Source organism: Mytilus trossulus, chromosome 12 (assembly GCF_036588685.1).
Source record: "Mytilus trossulus isolate FHL-02 chromosome 12, PNRI_Mtr1.1.1.hap1, whole genome shotgun sequence".
NCBI lineage: Eukaryota > Metazoa > Mollusca > Bivalvia > Mytilida > Mytilidae > Mytilus > Mytilus trossulus.
In genome coordinates, this window is record NC_086384.1 from 38,396,488 (window position 1) to 38,424,196 (window position 27,709).

The 27,709-nt window shown below is 32.6% G+C and overlaps 2 protein-coding genes across 2 annotated transcripts; one reads left to right on the forward strand and one right to left on the reverse strand.

Moving 5' to 3' along the window:
- Nucleotides 1-375: 375 nt before the first annotated feature.
- LOC134693321 (lithostathine-1-alpha-like) lies at nucleotides 376-3,087 on the reverse strand. Its single transcript, XM_063554075.1, has 4 exons — nucleotides 2,940-3,087; nucleotides 2,087-2,356; nucleotides 1,504-1,683; nucleotides 376-866 (listed from the first exon to the last, which is right to left on the reverse strand). The coding sequence occupies exons 1-4, from the start codon at nucleotides 3,007-3,009 to the stop codon at nucleotides 523-525; spliced, it is 864 nt and encodes a 287-aa protein (XP_063410145.1). The 5' UTR covers nucleotides 3,010-3,087; the 3' UTR covers nucleotides 376-522.
- A 14,302-nt stretch (nucleotides 3,088-17,389) lies between these two features.
- Nucleotides 17,390-22,632, forward strand: LOC134692432 (mucin-2-like). The gene is made up of 7 exons (XM_063552884.1): nucleotides 17,390-17,423; nucleotides 17,635-17,904; nucleotides 18,743-18,919; nucleotides 19,381-20,349; nucleotides 20,700-20,738; nucleotides 21,519-21,591; nucleotides 22,282-22,632. Exons 1-7 carry the CDS (start codon nucleotides 17,390-17,392, stop codon nucleotides 22,448-22,450), a joined length of 1,731 nt encoding a protein of 576 aa, XP_063408954.1. The 3' UTR covers nucleotides 22,451-22,632.
- Nucleotides 22,633-27,709: the final 5,077 nt, after the last annotated feature.

Genomic DNA, 27,709 nt, shown 5'->3' on the forward strand with positions numbered 1-27,709 from the left:
GAATGATAGATAATTGTCTTTGTTTGGTTTTAAATGGTCTATACTATATCTAGATAGCAGCTATACACTTTGTCGTATATTGACCCATAAATGTACATAATGTATTTGTTTTATTACTATTATTTTGTTATTGAACGGACGGTAGTATTACGTATACTTCACATCTTAGTCGGTCATATTCTTATTAATCAACCCATAGCACAGCTGTATACCTCTAGAGGACATCATGTTAAATGTCTCAAATTCAACAGAAACGAAAGGCTTAAACTAGAACGTAGTGTACAAGGCAGTTTGTGTTATATAACAGTGAGTGAGTCGTATAAAAAGAAAAGAAAAGCACAATGACATTTGTGAGGCAAACAAATAATATTGATATACAAAACAAACTTTTATTTACAAATAATAACAAAGTATAAAATACCCATATAGTACAGGCGTAACTATGATTCACATTATATATATTATGCGCAGATAATTCAAACAGTAATTGCATTTTAAATCACAAAACTCATATCCTTTTCCTCAGCCAATAATAACTGTTTCCTTATTTACTACACCAGCTCCAGGAGGATTCGTTATAATCCGGGTTGTAAATGCTGATGTGGGTTTATAAGGCGCGGGTGTTTCGACATTTGTTAAAGTAGGGGCCGGGGTTTCAACATTTGGCAAAACTGTCGGCGCTGGTGTTTCAACGTTTGGCAAAACTGTCGGCGCTGGTGTTTCAACGTTTGGCAAAACTGTCGGTGCTGGTGTTTCAATCTTTGCTAACGTAGTCGCAGTTGATGTTTGTGTCTTAGCCATAGTTGTTGGCACCGGTGTTTCAACGTTCGTTCCGGTTGTAGAAGATGTCAACATTTTAGGCATTTCTGAAACATACAATGATTTATTCAACTATGTATTCACCTTACAAAAGCTGTCTTGATGAACCGTATTAAAACGAACTTATTTTGTATTTACCTTAATGTCAATTTCAAGGTGATGAAATATGATGTAAACACTATTGCCTTTATGGTATTTATTCTCTCTTCCAAACAATGCAGGAATCTAATGTTCAGTAGTTTGTTGACGTGGTTCATAAGTGTTTCTCGTTTTCCGTTTTTACATAGACTATAACTAGACCGTTGTTTTTCCCGTTTGATTGATTTTACACTTAGTCTAGTAATTTTTAGGCCCTTTACAGCTTGCTTTTCATTGTGAGCTAAAGTTTGTGTGAAAGACCGTACTTTGACCCATAATGGTATACTTTTACAAATTGTTACTTAGATGGGAAGGTGTATAATTGGCACTCACACTTTCTTATATCTTTATTATGCATTAATGTATTCATTTAAGAAAGTGTCGTTGTCTACTATATTCAAGGGTACATGTATTGAAGATTTTATGACGTGTCAAAACACACAATTGTCATTCAACAGAGATTTGGTTTTTTTAATGTATCAACACTTGCATATAAAATGTAGGTATTCATTCTTTTGGAATCTATTCATTACTGTAATTACTCACTATATTCACAAATACTGGAATAATGATAAGCAGGTCCACCACTGCATGGGAAATCATGCCATTTATAACCGTCATTAACACGGATCTGAGCACAGTCTTCAAAAGTTCCCTTTGCAAACAGGAATCCAGTTTGAGTCACTCCTTGACCATGTTGCCAGTAACCCCAGGTCATCTTTTCTCCTTATTAAATAAAATGATTGTTTCGTTCATATTTGATATAAGAGACATATCTAAAAAACATGTACATGTAAATAGAAATTCTTTTTTTCGTATGTTATATTTTAATTTTCGAATTTAATAATTCTCTTTAAAGATTTACTTTTACCAATTGTTTCTTGGATGGAGAGTTGTCGCATTGGCACTCATACCGCATCTGCTTATATATTGTACTAGTATCTATATCTTTAAAAATTAGCTTAATATTTAACTGGTCTGTCTTTAACCAATTATGTTTTGAGTATTTTACTAGTTAACAACAATTTAGTGTTTGGTTTACTTAAATCAAAACAGAGAATATTACTAAGGATTTCTATGACCGTGTCGTCAGTAAAGGGGAATAATTGTTATGACGCTTGATATTTACCTGTGACCCATTTCCACTCGCCTTCCTTGTCTGCGTCCGTTCCGCCGATCCAGACACCTTTTTTGTCCCAACGAAGATATTTCAAAGCATTCATTACAAACTGTTGCTTTGTTAGGTCTTTTATGACTACCAAGTCGCCGCCATGTTGTTGACAGTGTCCTCTTGCATCGTTCCAGGAATGTTCGTCGTGAACGATTTCAAAACACGTGTCTATGTAGGCAAACAAGTTTGAATTCCGAGGAAGAATTGGAGGACAACGAGTTAAATCATCTGTAAAAAGTTAATATGAATAAAGTAAACATGAGGGACAAAGACCTATAATATACTAAGCCATAAATATACAACCAATTGGGGGAGAATAAGTATTGTAGCAGACTTTTTATATTTAAACAAAATAGCGGTACACATCCATAAATACAAGAACACACTTGACAACCGAATAGTTATCAAAAGTACCAGGATTATAATTTTATACGCCAGACGCGGTTTCGTCTACATAAGACTCATCAGTGACGCTCAGATCAAAATAGTTAAAAAGCCAAATAAATACAAAGTTGAAGAGCATTGAGGATCCAAAATTCCAAAAAGTTGTGCCAAATACGGCTAAGGTAACCGAAAATATGCAAACTGCTTGCAATGAATAAAACAACGTTAACTTTGTTAACCAATAAAGAAGTCTTTTCATATTGTGCTTAAGAACCATTAATTTATAGTTTTGTATGCTTGGCAACGTTTATTCCTGCAATGATAATAATAAAAAAAAGTGATCGTCACGAAGAAGCACAATATTGCTGAAAGATGTTTTAAACATCAATCAATCAATCAATTTATTATGTACACCATACAAGCTTACCTTTGTTAAAAATAACATTTGCCTCTAAAAGTACGACTAAAAAGCTTAAGAATAAAAGTACTGTTTCCATGTTTGAGTTATTATAATTTTTCACAATGAAATAAGAGGTCGCATTCACTTTATATACATTTAGGTGTATACCTTATCAACATAGACATGTAGACAAACAATGACCGAGAGAATAACGGCATTTATAGATAACACCAAAACGAACCATGTATACAATGAAATTCGGTAAGGATGACTGTGGTGTCCAAATTTTGTTAAATTGTACAATAACAACATTCGATCTCTTGATCACTCGTACGTGGTCTTATCGGTCATCGAATGTCCGAACATTGAACACAGTGAATGTAAATAAATCGTAGATAACATGATTTTTTTAGAAATATTAATAGCGGTTATTTCCACCATAAATCTTGGTAAGATCCCATTTGTGGTTTTGTCTTCCAAACGAAATGTATTTAATTTCGTGTCATTTCGTTTTGTTATATTTGTTTATTAGTTAATTTGATTTTATTTGTTTATTTGTTTTTTTGTTAATTTGATTTTATTTGTTTATTTGTTAATTTAATTTTATTTGTTTACTTTTTTGTCGTATGTCTTTCTGGAAAGTATAAAAACCTAGTCTACTACAAATTAATCAATGTTAACATTTAAACATGATACCTAACTCGGGCCGTGTTCACATTGACCTAAATTCGGTGTTGTGTTAGTGTAACTCACACGTAAACTAAACACAATTGCGTTCCCATTGATAAAACTCAATGTTTACATGTAGTTTAAATCATGTTTTACCTACATACAGTCGATAGTCTAATGTAGGCCTTGTGTAGGTTAAGTGTACACAAAACTAGGCATTTAGGACATTAGTTTTATCATATATATATTTAAGAAGGAAACTATTTTTGAGTAAAATTTATATTTTTGATAATTATTAGTTGTCTAAATTTTACAGATTTTTTTTTGTTAAAAAAATTAACGTATTTTATTAACCCCTAATCAAGACTCAAAGCAGCATCATTGCCGAACCCATAAGGCAGCAAACAATTGATTTTCGGGGGGGGGGGGGGGGGGTGCTATTACAGTTGAGTATAAAACATAAATGCAAGGGGTTGGGGGTGGTGAGCTATGGATTTTGTTTTGGAAAAATGTTTCCAATTTTGGCCCTGAAAAAAAATTTGTTTGTTTCACCCTCAGCTGCCACTATATATAATGCTAAAATTGATTTAGACTTGTCACCAAAATTTGTCCTGAAAAAAATCAATAGCTCACGCTCCCCTCCCCCTCAACCAAAAAAATGAAGTAAATAGTTGCTGCCTAATTCATTTGAAAAGGTCTTCCCGAATCACCTTGACGTACACAGAAATATTCGCCACTGGTCTTTACTAAAAAAAACGATTCACGCATAAATGCATGACTAAAAATAGTTTGAGGTAAATGATATGTTTGTCTAGTATCTCATATCCGTTTAATAACACGTAAAATAAATTTAAAAAAACGTTACCCTATTCCTTTACTAAATACTCCTTGGCGAAGAAATACCATTTGAAACGAACAGAAAAGATAAAAATGTAGTGAACCCTAATATCTCAATCATTTTTTTTCGGCTGTAAGCACGCTGTTGCAGCTAACGTTTTCTAATGCGTTATCGAGACATCTCTAGTATATTCAAACTACTGCAAATTATAAAAATGGCTTTCATAAAGTAGCAACCACTTAACTTAAAAAAAGGGGGAGGGTTATTTTTTTATCTGAGTCAGATTTTTTCGCGCGTACGTTTTTATTCCTTTTTTTTCGATGCTGGTGATCAAATACTTTTTTTCAATATTTAACATTATTATGTATGGGTAAACTCTTGATTCAGAATAATTTTTTTTATCATCTGTATGACCATTTTTTATTTTATCAAATAGGGGATCGGAATATTTTCATTCCCATCCCCCACCCCCTTTTGAAGTCAAATGGTTGTTCCCTTACCGCTAATTAAAATTTTCCAAATTCCAAATTCAGTTCTACGTAATAAACATTTAAATGAAATATAGTTTACAAGTGGGAACAAATCTTATGTACAGGTAGCTAAACAAGGTGTATAGATGTGAACAAATGTAATGTGAAACCAGTGTACACTACACTAAACTAATTGTAAACATGTTTACTCTACACGGCGTTTGGTGTGAACACGGCCTCATACTACATCTGCGTATACATGTATCTACTAAATATATAATTGATGCATGTATACATGTATCTGTGCAGGAAATAGTATATTCATGACCGTACATCTTCTAGATACTGTTTACTTATATTTTGGAATTGCTCAATGTCATGCATTGGTTAGACTCTTGATGACGAGTTTACAAAAAATCCGTTGGATGTGTACCGATAAATACTTAATTCTGAGGGACCATGACTTATTTATTATAAGTTGATATTTGCGTTGAACTAGCATTCAATAAGCGCGAATACTTCGTTCTGGGGTGCTTTGTGGGACATGTTTATTGTGTATCGGGGAAGAGCTTTGTAGTTAAGACTTTTGCAATTTATAGTTTGTCCTTGTATTGTGTTATTTATGTGCCTGTCCTAAATAAGCTAACAGCCTTTTATCAACTGATTTCTGTTGATTTTAATATCTATAATATTTGAATTTCAAGTATTGTTATAAATTAGACTTTTTACCGGGTTTGTACTAAAAATGAGCAAAATGATTGGTGCCACATGAGCAACTGAGATCACCCCTAACTTTTTTGCGGGGTTAGTGTTGCTCTAAAAATAGAAAATGTACATTATGTAATGAGGGAATAAGGGATGAGTTTTATATATTGTTTACCTTTAATAATGCTGATGTTTCTACTCTTAGATCAAAGTTTATACCAAATTACTATGTAATGAATCCAAGCAAGAACAAATTCACTGGCTTGTTGTCTATATGTAACGTACCAGCTCAAAGGAAATTATCAATTTTTGTGAAGAAAATCATAAAATAATTAATCTGATTTAAACCAATTGTCTTTTATAGTATACTATGTATCTGGTTTCGTTTGTCCTGTCTCGCTATGTATTATCTTATAAAAAAGAAGATGTGGTATTATTGCCAATGAGACAATTATAATATTTAAATGCAGTCAACTTTAGCTATATAGCGTTTGATAGTTCATTGATAACAATGAGACAGCTATCCACAAAAGACCAAAACGACACAGACATTAACAACTATAGGTCACCGTACGGCCTTCAACAATGAGCAAAGCCCATACCGCATAGTCAGCTCTACAAGGGCCCGATAAGACAATGTAAAACAATTCAAACGAGAAAAACTTAGTTTGTATATATTGTCCTCTTGTACTCAAGTATGTCTCTGAGGTTATGAATAAAATCTTGAAATCCTGTTGTTGTTTTGCTTGTCTGTTTGTATTTGTTATCCCTGCCGCGCCGTTGTCACTTTATTTTCGACTTTTGTGAGTTTTCATACCCCTGGTATCTTTCACCTTACAATACGGTATTAAATTTTCTTATTGTTATAAATGCACACATTCACGTGATTTGAACTCTAGCGAATAGTTGTAAAATAAAGTCAAATTTGTCCCTAAAACGTGTAACCGATTTTTAATGTGTCAAATAAAAACTGCAGTTTTTTTTAGTAAGAATACTATCCTCGTGACTCTCCTCTACATCTATAAATATTCGTCTTCGTATTGCTTTATAAAAAACCTCTACTGAACTTGATTGATTCCTTAATAGTATAATATAAAAATATAGAATGTATGTTAAAATCCTAGATATGAGTGATGAGAACGACATACACCAATTAAAATGTTGCTGTCTGTCAGTCTAGTTTTATATTTCAAAAGAATGCTGTCCACAGGGACATTTCAAGAAGACGCATTTTTCTTTTGACATCATTTATATTCAAACGACTATATATACTTTTTATAGATAAGTAAGGTGATGAACAACACAGGCAATAATGAGATTGTCTAATGACATATTTGTTGGTTACAGCTATAGGGTTATCCTTGGTCTTCAATACAACATTAATATGTTGTTTAAATTGAAATACTTCGAGACTTGGGAATAGAATTATGGTACTTTTAAACATTTCACAGAAGACAGTAAAAAGTAAAAGGTCAAATAGATAAAAAGAAGTCCCTGAGCAAATGGCAAAATCTCAAACAGATCAAACAATTTTTTGTCAACCTAGGGTGTCCGTTTGATTGCGGGATGTATAAATACACAGCCATGTGCGATTAGAACTCGTTCATTAACTCTTTGAGGAGCCTGATTACAAGCTAATTTTCGGTTCCTATCTTATTGAGTACCTTCATTAATTGTTTGTTTTCGGCAGTCAACAATCAACGACTATTGATCAGGACGATTTTCGTTCGTTCGTAAGATGTTGAGAAACCTCTAATAGGCCGTTACATTATACATGTAGTTTTCTGGTTTGAAATGTTATTTTCTTTTCATGGTAGAACCTTTAATGGCTGACTGTACCGTATGGGTTTAGTCATTGTTGAATACTGTACGGTGTGTTTAGTTGTAAGTAATGCATAAAATCTCAGCAGTGCCCAGTCAGAATGGGGATGCTTAATATTATGCTTGATAAAGAGAGAGATCCACGATCCATGCATGTGATGAACTACTGCAGCAACTCTTTAGGGCGTCCATAGTTGTTCTATTGCAAGGTACATTTGTAGTGAAGTATTTTCATAGCCTTCATAATTCCCGTAAACTTACTATCATATTGGTTAGGCCTTATTACAAGATCTACTAGACTTACGTATTGTATGCACTGTGAATTTGTTCCCGTTCTAAACATGCCTGAAATGTTTGCCACTGGACGTATGAAAAATATCAATCAATCTGATTGGAAGCGAAAGGAAATGATATATGGTACATTGTACGATATTGATGACCTTATTATCTCCTGCCATTTCTGACATGCTTACGTGTACTGTATGATTATAAATATGAAATGTAAATAAACAATCCGTTTATTATCAGTGATTGTACTATACATTAAGGTCACCGATTACGGTCGCGGTTTTATGTGTCAGGGTGTAATATCCCACAGGAAAGGATGAAAACACTTGAACAAGTTACAAATTGTCAGAAAGTCAGCTATGAATGCAATTGGCATTTCTAACAGCATATCATTTCGAAACAGCTAAGCCAGCTTTGTAAACAAGTAACAAGGAGTGATGGTAATGACAAAAAGGGGGTTTAATTCCTACATTAATATTATTTATCGCTATTTTGTGCATTTTTCGTTTGATCTTTTTTTGTGATAATTTTCATATCATGCTTCTCGCTTGAGATGGAATAATTATCACTAGAAACTAAGGAGGCCACGTGGCGTTGCTAACGAAATTGACATGAACATGATGAAATTGACAACGTCGTCATAGGTAAAATAGCGATAAATAGATTATCATTGGTCATCTCAACTCGATTGCTTTTCTCACTTTCGCTGTACCAGCTCAAGCGAGAAAATCAATCTCGTTGAGATGATCAACGATAATCTATAAATACTTCAATTTCTTTAATTATGTAATTTTTGCAAACGAAATATATATTTCTGTATTTTCAGAAGAATTTCTTTGCTGAATTTCAAAACAATTTTTTTTCAAACATGTTAAAAATTTGACCTTGACATTTGAACACATATCAGTGTGAAATCCGTAATCGAATTTTGTCCACAAACAAGATTACAACTACATGTAGATTATACATTTCATACACTATTTGTTTTCAAACAGAAAACATAAAAAAGGCTTTATTTTGTTCACATTTACAACCAGTTACTATACTGACCGGCTTTAGAAACGCAACACTTGATTATTTTTGTGTGATTTTTGAAAGAATGTGTCCTCGTCAAAAGCGATGACTGCATGTTACAAACGCCAAAATAATTGTCAGAAAGATCAACAAATTCTGTCTGATATGTTTTGGGTTATTTTTTGCACCTTCTGGTTTTGCATTTGTTCAACCCATTAATTGGTTTTGGCAATTATGCGGTTGGAACTTGAGGGCTTTTAAGGTTTTCCTTCAGTCGATTCTTTGTCAATTCAGTTATTTGGAAACATTTATGGCATGAATCTGTACTCAATGGCACTCGGCAATTTGATTAGCAGTTGACGTTACGGCCGTAAACCTGTCTGGCAAATGACGTTGCGTAATCAAATTCTGTTGACGTTTCATTGTTATAGATAATGCATATTTTAAGGTTTTTCTTGTCGTAGAACACACCGAGGGGTGACAGGATTGATCAAATGAAAGACCGACCGGAGGGAGGTGACAGGATTGATCAAATGAAAGACCGACCGGAGGGAGGTCTTTCTTTGAACAATCCTGTCACCCCGAGGTGTGTTCTACGACAAGAAAAACCTTAAAATATGCATTATCTGACTTATATACCGTCAAACAATATTAATCTTATAAAGATTTGTAATTAAGTATCCTTTTTCACCGACAACACTAAAGTGGGATATTCCTTTCTAATGCGTTCGGGTTAATACATCCTGCGGCTCATTTAAAATGTGAAATAAAACTCACTAAATAATTTAGATATAAACCTTTTAAAAATTGTTATCCATACACAATAAAAATATAACTGTAACTGCATGAAGTTAGACACAAATGTATTGTTACCATCCGATAACGGTGTATGACAAATACAAGACACATTGTAAGTTATTTATTATATCACTTAGCTTAGTGAAAAGGTGGAGGGGTATGTGTTTTTTTTAGTTTTGTTATGTTATTTCTATCGCGGAAAAGTTGTTATTTATTTAACCATTTTACTTGAATCGAATGAAAAATTCAGAAAGATTGTCTTTCGAACAGCAATAAATGTTATTAAAAGATAATCAGGATAAAATTATATATTACCCTCCGCACCGACCCTTTCGTGTTATTCAATAGAATATAAGATTATTTTATTAGTTGATCATTTGATAGAGTAAAAGATATACATAAATTTTTAAAAGTTACGAACTGACACGAAGACGAATATAAATACATGTAGGTCACAGTATGATTTCCTATTCAGTGTATATCGTTCTGAACATGCATGCAATATTTGCAACTGGACGTTAAGCAATCAACCTATTCAGTTTGACTCAATAAGATTTTCTAAATCTTACACACGAATTTGTTAAATCTTTATTTATTTTATGAAAGTCTACTTTAAAATTCATCTGACCTATATGATAATGTTTCTTTATTATAGCGATAAATCAACAAAACTTCACGTTATTTGTTTCTTAAATTAAATTGCGGGTCTACAATGACGGTTTCTTTTACATCTATCATCGGTTGAACTTTAGAAAATAAATATCCAAATCGGCACCAAAAAACTATTAGACGAATAAAATTTTGAAGTAAATCATAGATTGCATGTTAATCAAGGAAAATAATGTTATTTTATGCCTTGGAGCATATACCATTGAAACATGGTATCGTCCGGGTTGATTCTGAAAAAGAATGACCTGACGTTCTGAAAGAAAATAACTCCATATAGGTATATAAGAAGTCATACAGTATGGTTGCAGAACGTTTATGTTTTAATGTTTGCAGTATTCTGAAAGGGTAATTCAGTTTTTTTGTTTCTCAGTCTTGGTCAAATGGAGATGCAACATTTTTAAATTGGTTTAAGTGATGCAAAGGATTGAAAGAACTGTTTCACAAAGCAAGACAACCGAAACAATCTTTCATGGGTCCAAAATTTCGCTTTAAGAAATTCGTGCGACTTCAAAAATTCTGTATGTTCAATAACCTCAGGTTAGTCAGATTTTGATTTTTTGTACGGAGAAAGAAGTATGATAAGCATGCAAAGTAGTTGTAAGAAAATCAAACAAGATTTAGTTAAAAAAAATCAACAAAATGAGTGTTGCGTTTCTAAAGTCGTTCAGTATAGTTATATTAATGTACTATTTAAATGTAAAATGTACATTGCATGTACGATCCGATCCTACTTTTGTATGATTTCGTTCCCTTTATATATGATTGTTTTCATCTTATATCTTCTATTCAAGTCAGAAGTATATAACGCGTAGTTGTCGTTTTTTTTCTGTTTGTTATATTTATTTATCGTTTACAAGTTTGATCGTTTATATCAATATACAATGTTATTTCCATTGTTTTATGCAATGAAGGTCTACTTATAATAGTAATGCTGCAGCTGATTTAATAAGTTTATGTAAATAAATCGAAAAAAACCTTCGGTTTCTTTATAGTACAATCTGAATAAAATTTGGATCTATTATAATTTTCATTCGTATAGTTCTGGACAAAATATTCAATTTCATGATGTTTGATGTATAGGGAAAACGGTAGTATTACATTTTCCCAGCATTAGGTTGGCCTAGCTTTTGTTTACCCAAGACAGGGCGTAGGAAGTCAACTTAAGAACGCTGTGATTGGATGCATTAAAGGGTACAAGTTATTTTTGTATTTATCTATAAATAACTGTAGTGTGTATATTTACAATATAAATTTTAGAACCTATTGAACTATTTTCTAGAGAATTATTCGAAAATGTTGCATAATTAGTAAAGGTTGAATCAAGTGCATTTGTTTGCAGTAGCACTATTTTGCGGGGTGCGGGTTGCGAGCTGCGGGTTGCGGGCTGCTGTTGCGGGCTACTCATTTTTCTCTATCTTGAATTTTCTCAACAAACATACTCATTTTCAATCAGACAATGAATAAATCCATAGCTTAGTATACTAACTTTTTATAACAGTTTTGTTAATAATGATAAATTGACTTTATTCAGCTTAACGAAAACTTTAATTTTACTTTGCTGTATGTTCTATAGTTTCTCTTTCATTAAGTTTTGGTACTTTATAAAATTATTACATTTTTATTTTAAGGATGAAAGGTCTTTTTTATATATGCAAAGGGATGCTGGATTGTACATAACTTTTACATCTCCTTTACTTTTATTTAATTAGATTGGACAGAAGGACATAAATCCTTCATTTGAAACAATTACTCTAGTTATATAAAATTTTGTCTAAAGGAATCTGTCACTCAAACCAATAAATCTATCCTAAAGTTAGATAGTTCACACAATAAATTTCTGACCTTTAAAATTGGTAAATCTGGCTAATCACCTAAAATTATTCAATTAAAATCATGTGTAAAGAAAAGGAGAAAAACAAATAGGAAGTAAAATAAATATATGTATATATATTTTATATAACTATGTACAATAAAACAAATCAATGTTTTTTTGCACATAACTATAGTTTAAGGTCTGAATGCAAAATGCACATAACAAATATGAGATGATCTAGAATCATAAGAAGATAAAAATCATAGCAATCTTTGCACACTTTTTAATTACTCAGATTACCAAAAAAATCTGTTCAAATACTATCACTTTTTTAGCTCACCTGGCCCGAAGGGCCAAGTGAGCTTATGCTATCACTTGGTGTCCGTCGTCGTCCGTCGTCGTAAACTATTTCAAGAATCTTCTCCTCTGAAACTACTGGGCCAAATACTTCTAAACTTTAACTGAATGTTCCTTAGGGTATCTAGTTTATAAATTGTATCCGAGGTTTTGATCTGTCAACAAACATGGTCGCCATTGCTAAAAATAGAACATAGGGGTCAAATGCAGTTTTTGGCTTATAACTCAAAAACCAAAGCATTTAGAGCAAATCTGACATGGGGTATAATTGTTTATCAGGTCAAGATCTATCTGCCCTGAAATTTTCAGATGAATCAGACAACCTGTTGTTGGGTTGCTGCCCCTGAATTGATAATTTTAAGGAAATTTTGCTGTTTTTGGTTATTATCTTGAATATTATTATAGACAGAGATAAACTTTAAAGTGAGCAATAATGTTCAGCAAAGTAAGTTCTACAAATAAGTCTATCTGACCAAAATTGTCAATTGACCCCTAAAGGAGTTATTGCCCTATAAAGATTTTTTTCACAATTTGTTCATCATGTTGACTTACTTTAAAAAATCTTCTCCTTTGAAACTGCTGTATCAATTTCAGCCAAACTTACTAGGCTAAATGAGTTTCATAGTATCTAGTATAAATTTTATATTTTATTTCCTTGTATGTCAAGAAACATAGCTTCTATGGCTAAAATAGAACATCGGAGAAAATGATTTTTTTTGCTTTTGAAGAAAATAGGACGATCCAAAAAACATTTAAATAAATTGAAAAGCCAAAATAATCATTGATGAGAGATTTAACCAAAAGAATTAAGGTGAGCGAATCAGGCTCTTGAGAACCTCTTGTTTATTATCCTCTTAATTCAGGGAAATGTTAAGAAATCATGCAATTTTAATTTTCTTCCTGAAAATTTTCCTTTTGTACACTTGCGTTGCATGATTTTTCTAGAGCTACTAGTCTATCTGGTTAACAATCTCTTTGATTTTGATATTTTGTTTTTATTTTCTGATATAATGACCAGTAATAAATCACCGAAATATAAAAAAGAAGATGTGGTATGAATGCCAATGAGACAACTCTCAACAAGAGACCAAATGACACAGAAATTAACAACCATAGGTCACTGTACGACCTTCAACAATGAGCAAAGCCAATACCGCATAGTCAGCTAGTAAAAGGTCCCGAAATGACAAAACAATGTAAAACAATTCAAACACAAAAACTTATGTACAAAAAATGAACGAAAAACAAATATGTAATTGAAACATAAAAAAAAACGGAAAAAAAATGAATTACAGGCTCCTTACTTGGGACAGCCAAATACATACAATCTCTTATACATATACAGCCATATACATTTTTGCGCCTGTCTCAAGTCAGGAGCCTCTGGCCTTTGTTAGTCTTGTATTATTTTAATTTTTGTTTCTTGTGTACAATTTGGAAATTAGTAGGGCGTTCATTATTACTGAACTAGTATATATTTGTTTTGGGGCCAGCTGAAGGACGCCCCCGGGTGCGGTAATTTCTCGCTACATTGAAGACCTGTTGGTGACCTTCTGCTGTTGTATTTTTATTTGGTCAGGTTGTTGTCTCTTTGACACATTCCCCATTTCCATTCTCAATTTTTTACAGAATGTGGCAGGGTTTAACATATTAGCGGGATCCAAACCCTCCCCCTTACCTGAGAAAGTTTGTTTGTAATAACTTATACACATTCTCACACTATATATATAATATACTAATAATTTGGTGATTTATTTTCTTCTCTCTTTATTGTTCAACTGACTATTCATCGCAACCCACAACCCGCAGCCCGCAACCCGCAGCCCGCAACCAGCAAAATATACACACTCCTATGCAATTATTCTAAAAATAGTAAAATCACGTGAAGGCCGCGTGGAGTCTGCATGCACAAAGCGTGATAGATATTGTTCGGAACCAAATTGCGTTCTGAAATTCTCTTGACTTTTTATTACTTTAACGTATTCCCAATCATTTATTTATTTAGTATATTGATATATAATAAAGCCTGACGAAAGTTCATTCGGTTGTTTCAGAATTGTTCTTAAATGATCGGATACATCGGGATTTTTCAATCTCAAAATTCTGAAAATCAAGTAAAGGCTGCTTGGAGTTTGCATGCAGCAAAAAAAGTGAAACCTTTGGAGAAACAACGTAAAAGTAGCATGTTCTGACAGAATATTAGACTTAAGTGAAATGTTTTTGACATCTCTTTTGAAAAAGGTCAAAATGACTGCCGTTGATAGGGACACAGCAAAATTTTAAAGTGAAGCATTTACGGCCTTCAACAATGAGCGAAACCAAATGCATTATATTTAGAAGTTGCTTTAAAAATATTATGTAAAATGAAGCATTTTCGACCTTCACCAATGAGCTAATAGCAACTGTTACTTAAAGAGTGTTTCGTTGGAAGTCGCGAATTTCTGTATTCTTCCCATTATCATTTCATTGGTCTGTATTCTTTATTTTTGTTTAATTATTTTGTTTAAATTTCTTTATACTTTACCACCCTATTAGCCTCTTTTTTTTGGGGGGGGGGGGGGGGGGTATATCAGCGTAAAGTATGCATTTACAGTTTAAGATGCCACAAATAAATTAATATAACTTCTGACATTACAAATTCTGTAATAAGATATTTATTTAGGCGCTCCATATAAATAACATAAGAATCAATCAAGTTCATATGGACAGGTTACTCTAACATTTTTCTATCAATAGAGAATCAGGAAGCTGCATGGGTTCTTATTAGAGGACATTAATCACGACCAGGTCAAAAATGTTGCATAATTAGTAAAGGTTCAATCAAGTGCATTTGGTTACTATGCAATTATTCTAAAAATAGTAAAATCACGTGAAGGCCGCGTGGAGTCTGCATGCACAAAGCGTGATAGATATTGTTCGGAACCAAATTGCGTTCTGAAATTCTCTTGACTTTTTATTACTTTAACGTATTCCCAATCATTTATTTATTTAGTATATTGATATATAATTATTTTGTTAGACTAACAACTTGTTCTTGTGTTGAGGTGTTAAACCATCATCCCAGGTTAGGGGAGGATTAGTTTCTTCAAACATGTTAACCCTGCAGCATTTTTGTATGTGCTTGTCTCAAGCCAGGAGCTTGTAGTTCAGTAGTTGTCGTTGGGTCATGTCTATGATATCAATTTTTCGTAAATTGTTTTGTGATAGAAAATGCCTTTATGTTTCATGTCGGGTCTTTTATTGTCAAATTATCGTCATGTTTTTGCTGTTGTTGATATTGAACGGTTCATCCACTTTATCCGAACTTTGGTAGATAATTGGTTCATTGGCATGCAAACCAAATTTCCTTATTTTTATAAAATTTTCTATTGTAACGGAGGGGGTCGGTGACGACACCTTCCGGGACGTGTAGCGGCCAGTACTTCGCCCCTATTCGACCATTGGGATACCTGATATCAGATTATGGCTGAACAATAGACAATGAATCAAACGAAACTATATTTTATTCACAAATGTACAATAATTGCATGTAACAAAGTCGGATATAAACAGGAGTCAGAAAACTTTCTAAAATGAAGTTGAAAAATAGAGTAATTTCGAAGGTAAAATGAAAATGAATTGTTCCCAGAGCTAGTCTTAAAAGTAAAGTAAATTTGCTTCGCGTTGTGTTTAAAAGTAGTGAAATTTGCACCCTAAAGGGGTGAAGAACTCTGGCGAACTGCACCAAAATGGTGGCTAACTCTAAACTCAAGTGAACTGATACAGTCCGGCGAGTATCTGGAGGCCTGTGCAAGGCCGACTCCGACTGAATATCAAATGATATTCTGAACTTGTCATTAACCAGGGTAACTGTAACTGAAACGGTACTGAAGAAAAGTTGAATAAATAAATATTCATAAAACATTATAAAAACATTGAAAGTTAAATACTAAAACGGTTAAATTAACAATCCTTACTTTTATCTTACTGTGTCTAAATAAAATTAAACTTAAAATAACCATTTAAATACTAAATAATTAATCTGTCCAAATTAAGGGGAATTAACCTAGGCAAATCAAGGCACATCTATTACATCTATATTTTGTGTAGCCGAAACGACTGAATCAGTTGCACTGCATCACGTACGCTTAAACCCAAACATGTCAAAGCCAAAGCTGAAAAACAAACTAAAATTGGTATTCTCGATTCTATTGAATACAAGACGCGCAATAACCCCAAAAAAGGCATCTCATCTCTTGACATATATCACGACAGCACATAAACACTGATTATACTGAGCCGCATTTGCAGTTCGTTAGCATCGGTGTATTACGTATTTATTTATCTAAAATCATGCAGTAATAAACAGATGGGGCATTTCGACCGCGATAGATATTACGCTAATCTTTTTAGTTCAGATGGTTATATTTTCAATAAAAAAATAATAAAGCTAATTTAAGTACAATCCAGCTCGATCTGAGTGATGAAGCTTCTGTACAAACTTCTTATCACGGCCAATCTCGCGACAAGACGAATAATACAATTAATAATAACAATGTAAGGGCTTGTCAGCCAACAAATCATCCCTTTTCATTATCAATGTTATGTAAATAATGACTTTTATTTTGGTTATTGATATAAATATATAATTATCTCTCATCGTACGATGCTGGACCGTCTACATGTTAGTTTGGACAAGCTGATATCATAATGATTGTAAACATATAACTTAAATCTACCTTAAACTGCATAATCATTTCATTTGTTGTCAAACATGGATAGATTACTTTCTTTTATTATATTTGTCTCACTTTTGTCTTATTGTGAACCATGGTTTTTTGACGGGGTTTTAAATCACGGTAAGTAATTAAATTAAATGTGATATGTGGTCTAATGTGTGAGGTACATTTTTGTACAAGCGTTTTGACTAACAAGGTTGTCTACATACTGCTTGTCAATTGACGTCTCACGTTAAAAGTCTAATTTTTATTGTATGTGTACAAAAGTCATGTTTTTGTGTGAGATGTGACCTTATATTTTAAAGTTTTAGCTGAGAATGGCCATTACTGTCATAAACAATCAAATAATAAGTATGTAATTGACAGTGTATGCTTTACATTGAAATTTTGTATTTGCATCTAATAAAATTCTTAATTATGAAAAAAAAAACATTTGGCTGAGAAAAATACCAGAATATGATCAATCGAATTTAAAAAAATAGATAATCTGTACACACTTGATAACATTTTACATGCAACAATACTTTTACATTTGTCATTGTTTGAATTATTTACCCATTAGGAAATGTTCAGCGGTGCCCTCAGAGCATTCCAAGAGATAACTTCTTGTTTGCCCTCAATGATACATGTATTGAGCTGATACGTAACGAACACTCCTGGTATGATGCTAGACGACATTGTACACAGCATCACGGCGACTTGGTGGTGATACAAGACATGGCAAAACAACAAATTATCATGAATGCCTTAAAAACATCTGGGTGGGTTAAACATGGTATCTGGATTGGTGGCACTGATAGCGAAAGGGAAGGACACTGGAAGTGGGTCAATGGTATGTTTGCTCACTAACATGCTTTTTAACCAAATTGATACCAATGCAATATTTGTTTCCATACTCGTTATTTTACATATCTTTAAGTGAAAGTTACAAATGTATCGAGTAAATGTTAAAAAAACCACAAAAAAACCAGCGAAAGACGCCAGATATTATAATTTAATGCATGAGATCGTTGATAAGGCAGTTTTCAACTTATATCAAGGTTTTGTAATTTTCAATGTAGTTAATCTGAAAGGACGGTTTTGTAAACAAAGTTAGTTGGGACGTTTCCAATGCCTTGTAGAAAGACTTCGGCATACACATCATGAATCATCGACAAGAATATATATGTGTCAGGGTGCTTACAAATTGCAAAGTTCAACCTAAATTATCTTTCAAAATGACATAACGCCTGTCAAAATAGTAGGTTAGTGCTGAATTTAGAATTCACCAAGACATTTCGCACATAAACCTATTAAAAATGTATATACATTTGATGATAGTTTTACAAAATATACAAGAGTGTAACAAAGGGCATACATCTTTTCAAACAAAAAAAAATTATTGGTATTTTACCTAACGTGTTTTAGACACTGCTGAAACACTTCTGGTTATTTAAATCTTGCAAAAAAGTGACTACGCAAACATTATGCTGTTGAAAAGTTTAAAAATTTGTTTAATTCATACAATTCTATGATTCAAAATATAAAATATGTAAGTTTTATCTAATTAAAGCAAATAAAAAGTAAACATTTTTTACAATGTCTTGAATGAATTTTGATAAATGTATGTAAAATTTTTTAAAAATTGGTGAAAACGCCTACATCAGTTATTGGTTTATTTAAAACTATAGGACAAACAATGACCTGGGGTAACTGGAAGAGAGGTCAAGGACCAGGAAACAGAGGGTTTCTTTTCTCAAGTGGAACATTGGAAGATTGTGCTGTGATTCGCAAAGATGATGGATATAAATGGCATGACTACGCCTGCAACCTTCCACAATATCATTACGGCAGTATATGCGAATACAGTAAGCATAAGTTATTACTTAAACATACAATGAGTATATTTGTCACTACAACAGCTTAAATAGAGATTATGCCGTTTTTATATTACGAATTACGATTACGAAATAAATATTATTCTGTCTTCGGCTGACATTGTTTCTTTCTGATTCAATCTTTGGAAATGTGATTCAAACAATGAATGCAGCATGGATTTTTTTATTGAAAGAAAATATCAGAAAACGCATCTTAAACCATACAAAAAATTTGCCACTGTTTTCTTTATACAGTTGCATCTCCCGTAACCTACATTCTATTGATCATCATAACTTATTAGTGTATGCAGTAGTTATTTTTAATGAAAGACATATACAAATTTGAGGAGAATTGTTTGAGTCTAAACAGAGAAAAAACAATTTCGTTTACACAAAAACTATTTGTGCTACAAATTTTATATCAATTGAAAACACTTTGATTTATTTAACAGATTTTATACCATCAACTTATAGACCAACTACTCAAATATCGACAACACCTGCATCAACAACTCAGTCATCGACAACAACGTTGGCAACTTCACAGACATCGACAACACCTGCTCCAACTACTCGAATATCGACAACACCTTCACCAACTACTCATACATCGACAACACCTTCACCAACTACTCACACATCGACAACACCTGCACCAACTACTCATACATCGACAACACCTTCACCAACTACACACACATCGACAACACCTGTACCAACTACTCATACATCGACAACACCTTCACCAACTACTCACACATCGACAACACCTGCACCAACTACTCACACATCGACAACACCTGCACCAACTACTCACACATCGACAACACCTTCACCAACTACTCACACATCGACAACACCCCCACAAACTACTCAGAAATCATCAACAGAATTAACAACTACTTACACATCGACAAAACCTGCACCAACATCTCAAACATCGACAACACCTGCACCATCTACCAAGACATCGACAACACATGCATCAACTACTCAGACATTGAGAACACCTGTACCAACTCCTCAGACATCGAGAACAACATATACACCTACTCAGACATCGACAACACCTGCTCAAACTACTACCTCAGTAACGACCTCATCAACAACATTAAAAACTACAACCCCTGTTCAAGCAACGTATGTGCCTTCGACGTTAACTGCAAAAGTTATTTCAGCTGCACCATCAACAACTAAGTCTCATGTTACGTCAACTCTAGAAACGCCTCATTCGGCAAAACCTTTCCACACATTGCGAACAACGAAAACTAAGTCGACTTTGTTATCGACACCTATTCCAATAATGAGACAGACGAAGACTGCTGCCACAACTACTAAAGAAATGAAGAAAACGACGACTAGGCCAACTATTCAACTAACTACACAACTAGTCAACAATCAAGGCGGTCTCTTAAGACGCAGTAAGACATATTATAAATATAGAAAATAAATCAATATCAATCATTATTAAAATTTCTTTTCCTTACTCTCTTGACATTTACCATAAATATCTATGGTATAATTAATTTCTTCTATTAATAAAATCGGTTATTCCCTTTTCTTCAATTATTGTAGTTTTGTGTATTGGTTGCATTTTAAATTAGACGAAGAAGGAAAGAACCGAACAAATAACGGTATAATGATTTGAATTTAAAGTCAAGAACACTTATACAGTTTTCTGCATTAGTACCTTTTAAAACACGCAAAAGTATTTGACGGTTAGAAATTTGCAGAATGATAATAATTCAATTGTTTTACCAAATTATTGCAGGTGATACTGATCAGAAACCAACAAACAAGTCAAATAAAGGTACTTCGTTTATGATTTAAATCTAACACTCTTTTGAAATCTAAAATGAACCACTTTCTGTATATTATGAAACGGGTTTTTTTTTGCCCTGATATTAAAATGATTAATAGAGACCTTCCCGATGTTATAAATGCATAGCCTAAGCAACTTCTGATGATCAAGTTCATCTGTTGTTTTATAAAAAAAAATTGATTCCAGGAATTGCCACAATACTGTAGAGTACAACAAATCACAAACACCTGATCCCATGTACATCTCAAAACAGACAAACAAAGACTTGAAAAAACTTTTATCAAAATTGGATATATATATCATTTCCCTCAACATGCTCAATACCATCAAATAGTTCTGTAAAAAACATTTTGATAACTACGTTGTTTGATTTTCATCATGTCTTTAAACTTTTAAAAGTACACACTCAGTCTTACTTTTAGTATTACTACTAAAGTCTAAACCCATCCAAATGTGTAGCTAGTTATGTACAATCACCAACCTATGGACACTTACGACAATATGTACTGCATAAGTGCACTGCAGGAAAAGACTCCGTTTCAATCCGCCCCTCAGACGTTCAAAATTTATGAATAAAAATGTATAATTGCCACCTTTTATACTGCAGTCTAGAACTTATTACCGGAAAACAGTTACTCTCGAGCGCACTTTGATTAAGTCGAGTGCACAAGAAATCCAAACAAAAAGGGTACTGAATATTTTTTTTGTTGGTAAGTCACGATAGAATTAATCTACATGCATAAATAATTAATGATGATATATTGTAAGGTTACATCATTGGCGGAGTTTGTGTGGCAGCTGTTGTAGCAGGTATTATCGTTGCAGTGTTTGTCATCAGGAGGTATCTATTTCAATTATTTGTTAAATTTCTAAAATTGGTCTTGTTTTGTCGTCGTTATTATCATGTATTGATGATTATGGGATCAGGGTTTATTTTTCGACTAAATTATCCGGACTCGGTCTGAAACTTAGGTTGTAGTTATTTTTTTTAAACCAATTACTGATTGAATGTCAATACAATGTACATGAGCTTTTACTTGATTGAGTTAAACTTAAAATCTTCTTGATGGGAAACGCAAAAATTAATGTTTACGCAATACAAAAGTACTCACATAAATAAAGGCAACAGTAGTATATCGATGTGTTCAAAAATCATAAATCGATTAAGAAATATAAATCCTGGTTACAAACTAAAACCGAGGGAAACACATCAACTATTATAGGAAAACGAAACAACAGAACACTGAAGTGGAACAAAAAAACAAACGACAATGCAACATCCATAGAAACGAACTTCTAGAAAACAACTGCCATACAAGTTATTCATGACTAAGTGCCGGACATTATAAGAACAAATGGTGGGTTGAACCTGGTTGTATGGTTAGCCAATCCTCCGCGTTTTATGGCAGTATTAAATATACCGCTAAAATGACAACATTACGTAAAAAAGTAACATTAAAAGTATATGTGCTTATACTTTTGTTACATTTGTTTGCATTTCTGAAATTAAACAAATATTTTTTTCTTCCAGGAGAAGGCTATCCTCCAATGATGCAAACAGAAAAGTTCATGGAGCAGAAAATCCTATGTATAGTGTTATGTATGACGATACATCAGTACCACCAGTAGGTGCTGATATTCAGATTAATGATATGTATGAACCGACAAAGTATTTTACGAATGGAGAATCCATGTCTTAATCTGTATTAAACAATGTAAACTAGATCTGCATAAATAATTGAATAGTTGAATTGAATGAGTGCTAAGTTATCTAATATTTGTATGCTTGTTTCGTTTTATATGAGTATCATTTTGCGTATTTATGTATTATTGGTTCTGTAACCATCATTTCTTACATATGTTTTTATATTCTGGTTTATGTTTTGAGTGTCAATGTATATATATGTTGTATGTTGTATGTAATATAGACATACATGTATAGACTGTAAATAAACCTTTTTTTACAAAACTATATTACATTTTATATTCATACTTTAACTAATTGACAAGATGACACTATAAGTTTTGGGTAATTTGAGAACTCCTTTCTTAAAAGTCAATGCAGCTGTAATAAATTGAGATGAAATTTGAAATTTAAAAATCTAAATACTATGAAAAAAAACACAGGAATTATAATCCAACAAAAGAAGCAAAAACATACACCTTTGGATTTTTGAAGGTAGCCAAATGATTTATTTTATATTGTCTATACGTTACAAAATTGCGTACTTTTCCACTAGTAATCCTCTACGTCAATGATAAGCATGCGTCACAACTTTTCAAAATACATAATACATTTTGCTTAAAAATTTATAAGAATGCAGCATATAAAAAAGAACAAAAAGACCTACCTAGTCCTTACTATATAACTTAAGAAGTAGTGTCACGTCGGTTATCACTTTAATGTTCCTTCTGAAAATGCACCTTCTACAACATAGCAAAGATTATTTACATAAGCTAAACAACTAAGCACAAAATAGTTGTTTAGCTGATGTAAATATTGTGAAACTTTTTTTTACTTGGATTGGCACACCTTTTGTTCTTTCGCTAAAAATGGGTAGTCTGAAAATTCCTTTCCAAGTGATTCATGTCAATATGAAATAACTGGTATTATTACCTTTTATTTTATTTTTTAAGCAATCATTGTCTTATTAAAAACACGAATCATTCTATGTTTACATGTATTCAATTTATCTATGTATATTGGTTATGATAATTATATTTATCGCTATTTTGTGCGTTTTACCTTTGATCTTTTTTTGTGATAATTATCATATCATGCTTCTCGCTTGAGATGGAAAAATTATCGCTAGAAACTAAGGAGGTCACGTGGCGTTGCTAACGAAATTGACATTGAAATTGACACCGTCGTCATAGGTAAAATAGCGATAAACAGATTATCATTGGTCATCTCAACTCGATTGCTTTTCTCACTATCGCTGAACCAGCTCAAGCGAGAAAATCAATCTCGTTGAGATAATCAACGATAATCTATAAGTACTGGATAAATTGGTTACACTTAAGCACGTATAGAATCGACTTATGATATGTTTTTTTAACGCCTGGTTACTTTATCGTTCATCATTTTTTGCCAGTCGCACTGGTGTGTTGTAGGTTTGAAATTCTAGCACGACAAAGTGTAAGCAAAGACAATTATTCTATAGCTGTATGTCTTTTAATATTTGGAGAACGTAATTTTTTTTTAAAATAAATGTTATGTCCTGTATTTGATGATGTAATAGTTTTGCCACTTTGTTTTGTCAATTACTATTAACTTACTTTAAAAAAAAAGGTCGAATTATACAGGAGGTCACTACTGAAAATTGGATTGAACAAAAATATCAAGAAAAATGCCAAACTCCTAGCAAACTTCAAAAGGGAGAATCCATAATATCTGACAAAACAACCTTCATGTATCACTAAATGCATGACTACTTTCAGATACTTTCGAACAACTTGACACATTAAAACTTTCTTTCGTTTAACTTCTATGAAAGACCTTTCATATATGTTTGCCTTCATGACACATACCTTACATCTATATCGACATAACATTCGTGTCCTGATTGCAATTTTATTATTGGTATAAGGACATCATTCCTAAATATAACTCAACTTTCAGTAATCTTATATGTTCAGGTATTTCACATCGAATCTTTTATGGTAATATCTTTTACAAAGCTTAAAAATGTCAGTATTTACCTCTAAAGCTAACAAAACCTTTAAACAGACTTATTAAGAGGGGGTATAGTTACGATACTGTTGTCAGGTCATTAAAGATTGCACATTTTGGTTTTCATATTGATTCACTTATAGGGTCTTTGCATTTAGAAATAAACACATATTTTTTATGATGGTATAATACTAAACCCTAAGGTGAAGGATTGTGCTTGATATTTATATGATGAAGACATACTCTTTGAATCAGTTTAAGTTAGGTCTGGAGCTGGCATGTCATTAACTGCTTGTAGTTCTGTGTTAATTTATGTAATATTGTTAGTTTCTTTTGTTACCTATTCTGACATCGGACTCGCATAATAGAAAAACTAATATGGAATGGCTTGTTACCCAACATATCATACCTTTTCATTGTAAATATAATGATATATAGTCATTTGTTTGATTCGTAGATATAAATATGTCATCGTAGTGTGCTGGACTATCTACGTGTAAGTTTTGACTAGCTGATAGCATACTGATTGTCTACATTACTTACCGAAACTTCAAAATAAATTCATGTGTTGCCAAACATGGATGAATTATGTTCTTTTATCATATTGCTGTCATTTTTTCAAACTTGTGAACCATGGTTGTTTGACGTTGACGGAATTGCTGATCATGGTAGGTAAATTATTATTACAAGATCATCTGTAGCTTGCAACGAATCTGTCCACAAATTGATACACAAAAAGGAAAGGTTCTGGCCGGTCACGAATTTTGCAGCACTATTGACAATCAATTTCATTCGTGCTATTTATTATTCCTCATACATTTCAATCATATAATGGTGAGGAAGTCTTTTAATACGGACAACATAAGTATTTTGAATAACTTTTGACTAATTTTAAAATAACCTTCAAGACCTTCAATATCATGATTATTGTTAACAAACAAAACATATTTGCCTATATATATCTAATAACAAGCCAGAATCAATTTTTGTTCGTATCATTTAATTCACTAATGAAAGAGGAAATTCATTCTTATTATAAATTTATATGTAATTCTTATATTTGGAAACAAAAGTAAGATTTATTAAAAAAATGGAATGGCATGGCAAAAGTAGGATAACATTTTTTTTCTTTACTTACTTGCAAATTTACAATTTAAAAAGTCTCGAATTTGCACGATATTTTATCTTTCACTTGACATGGTTCTATTTATAAAATCATAAGATTCTTGCATTTCTTGAGAAAAAAAAAACAATCGGTAGAAGAGAAATAAACTTCTATTAACTGGTATGAAGACATTTTTGGCTGTAATAAAACAACAAGTGTTATAATTTATAAAAAGTTTAAAAAAAAAATGTCTTACAGGAATTAATGTTCCGTAGCCAATCCTTTAGAATACACATATACTATATTCAACAAGTAATTATTGTCTTGTCAATACACTAGCATATGCATCCATCATAAACCTAAAAAATATGTGGTTTCAGATTAATACTTCTATAACATAAGATACAGATATTAGAAAAGCTACATAACTATTGTTTATTCGTATTAAAGCAAATGAAATAGTAACATTTATTGAATTGATAACAACGTTCTTTTATTATCTTAAAATCCTTATGTCTCAATGTATTTTAAACCTTATAAAATCTGTGTGAATGACCATACTAGTATTTTGTTTTCTAACCCTAAAAGGATTATTCTCCAAATAAATATTATAGGACAAAAAATGACCTGGGGTAACTGGGGGAGAGAACAAGGACCAGCAAACAGCGGATTTCTCTTCTCAGGTGGACAGTTTAAAGATTGTGCTGTGATTCGCAAAGATGATGAATATAAATGGCATGACTACCCTTGCAACCTTCCATCTAACCATTACGGCAGTATATGTGAATACAGTAAGTATGAATTTTTATTCATTAAGTTATTACCATATATTTTTGTTGTAGCTTGGATAGACTATTTGTACATTTACAAAAAAAATCTAAGAAGCGGTTAAATGTGTCTTTCCACAATGAATTGTCATGTCCTACTGACACAAACATTTATTAATAGCTATATATGCTATAACATTATGTCATTTGATGATGTACATTTTGTTTCTTCTTTGAAAATGAAAAGATTTCCTTGCTGTCCCAATTCGCCCATAAGTGGGATCCATGATGAGTTATTATACAGTTAAAGAAAATAAAAACAAACGAGACAACGCACAATAAACATAGAATAAGATTGTTTTAAAGATTATCATCATCTTCATACTATGTCAACTTTCCGAAATTGTTTTGTACAAAAGAGGAATGCAAAATACCAAAGGGACAGTCTAACACATAATAAACTCACAACAACCAGGGCTAAAAAATAAAAAAAAACCAAACATTCAAATAATAGCACACAAGGCACAACATATAAAACCAAAGACTAAGCAAAAACGAACACTGCCAAAAACCGGGGATTATGTAAAGTGCTTTAGATGGGTAATCAGATCCTGCTCCACATGTGGTATCCGTCGTGTTGCTAAATTTGTTACAGATCCTGTAATTCAAGTAATCATAATTTCTCGAGTGAGATTTAACAGTACAGTTTCTTTTTCGAATGCCAAGAATTGCCCTTTTTTTGGTTGAATCATAGCATTAACGACAAATTTAGTTTATTCCAAAACTTTATGCATACCACTTTTCGTTAATTGAATGCTATTAGTCTTGTTCAACAGACTTTAACCAAATCACTCCTAGATCAACGACTTCAATGCCTACAACCATAACTATTTCAGTCGAAACTCGTCCTTCGACTACTGCTCCATCATCCATGTTGTCTTCTATTCATTCAAAAACATCTCCAACATATACGACAATATATACTAAACAGAAGCCAACCAATGCAGTAAAAATTTCATATGCAACAACAATCGATCCAACATCAGCTGATTCGACAACCTTGTCAACGACACAGCATGTTCCGAACACTTTGTTAACGACAACATCTGCATTGAAGACCTTGTCAATGACAACACATGGAAAAACTAATCCGACAACACCTGTAACAGCTATACAGAAATCAACAACAACATTATCAACCACTAATTCCATTAAAATACCTGCACAAACCATTGATATGGTTACTTCATCGACATCCTTTCGCGCTACACCGCCTTTTCTACCGAATTATGTATCTACGACATTATCAGCTAACGTAATTTCAACAGCATTATCAACAACTAAGTCCACTGTATCCACATCAGCAAATCAACACACAACATCTTCGACAATATCTAATTACACCAGGCGAACG

Excerpts from the sequence above, each read along its gene's own strand:
- LOC134693321 (XM_063554075.1), bottom strand. The coding sequence starts at position 3,009 with ATGGAAACAGTACTTTTATTCTTAAGCTTTTTAGTCGTACTTTTAGAG. Across the intron at positions 2,357-2,939 it reads AAATGTTATTTTTAACAAAG|ATGATTTAACTCGTTGTCCT; the intron begins GTAAGCTTGTAT and ends AACTTTTTACAG. Across the intron at positions 867-1,503 it reads TTCCAGTATTTGTGAATATA|AAATGCCTAAAATGTTGACA; the intron begins GTGAGTAATTAC and ends TGTATGTTTCAG.
- LOC134692432 (XM_063552884.1), top strand. The coding sequence starts at position 17,390 with ATGGCCATTACTGTCATAAACAATCAAATAATAA. Across the intron at positions 17,424-17,634 it reads CATAAACAATCAAATAATAA|GAAATGTTCAGCGGTGCCCT; the intron begins GTATGTAATTGA and ends TTTACCCATTAG. Across the intron at positions 21,592-22,281 it reads GCAGTGTTTGTCATCAGGAG|GAGAAGGCTATCCTCCAATG; the intron begins GTATCTATTTCA and ends TTTTTCTTCCAG.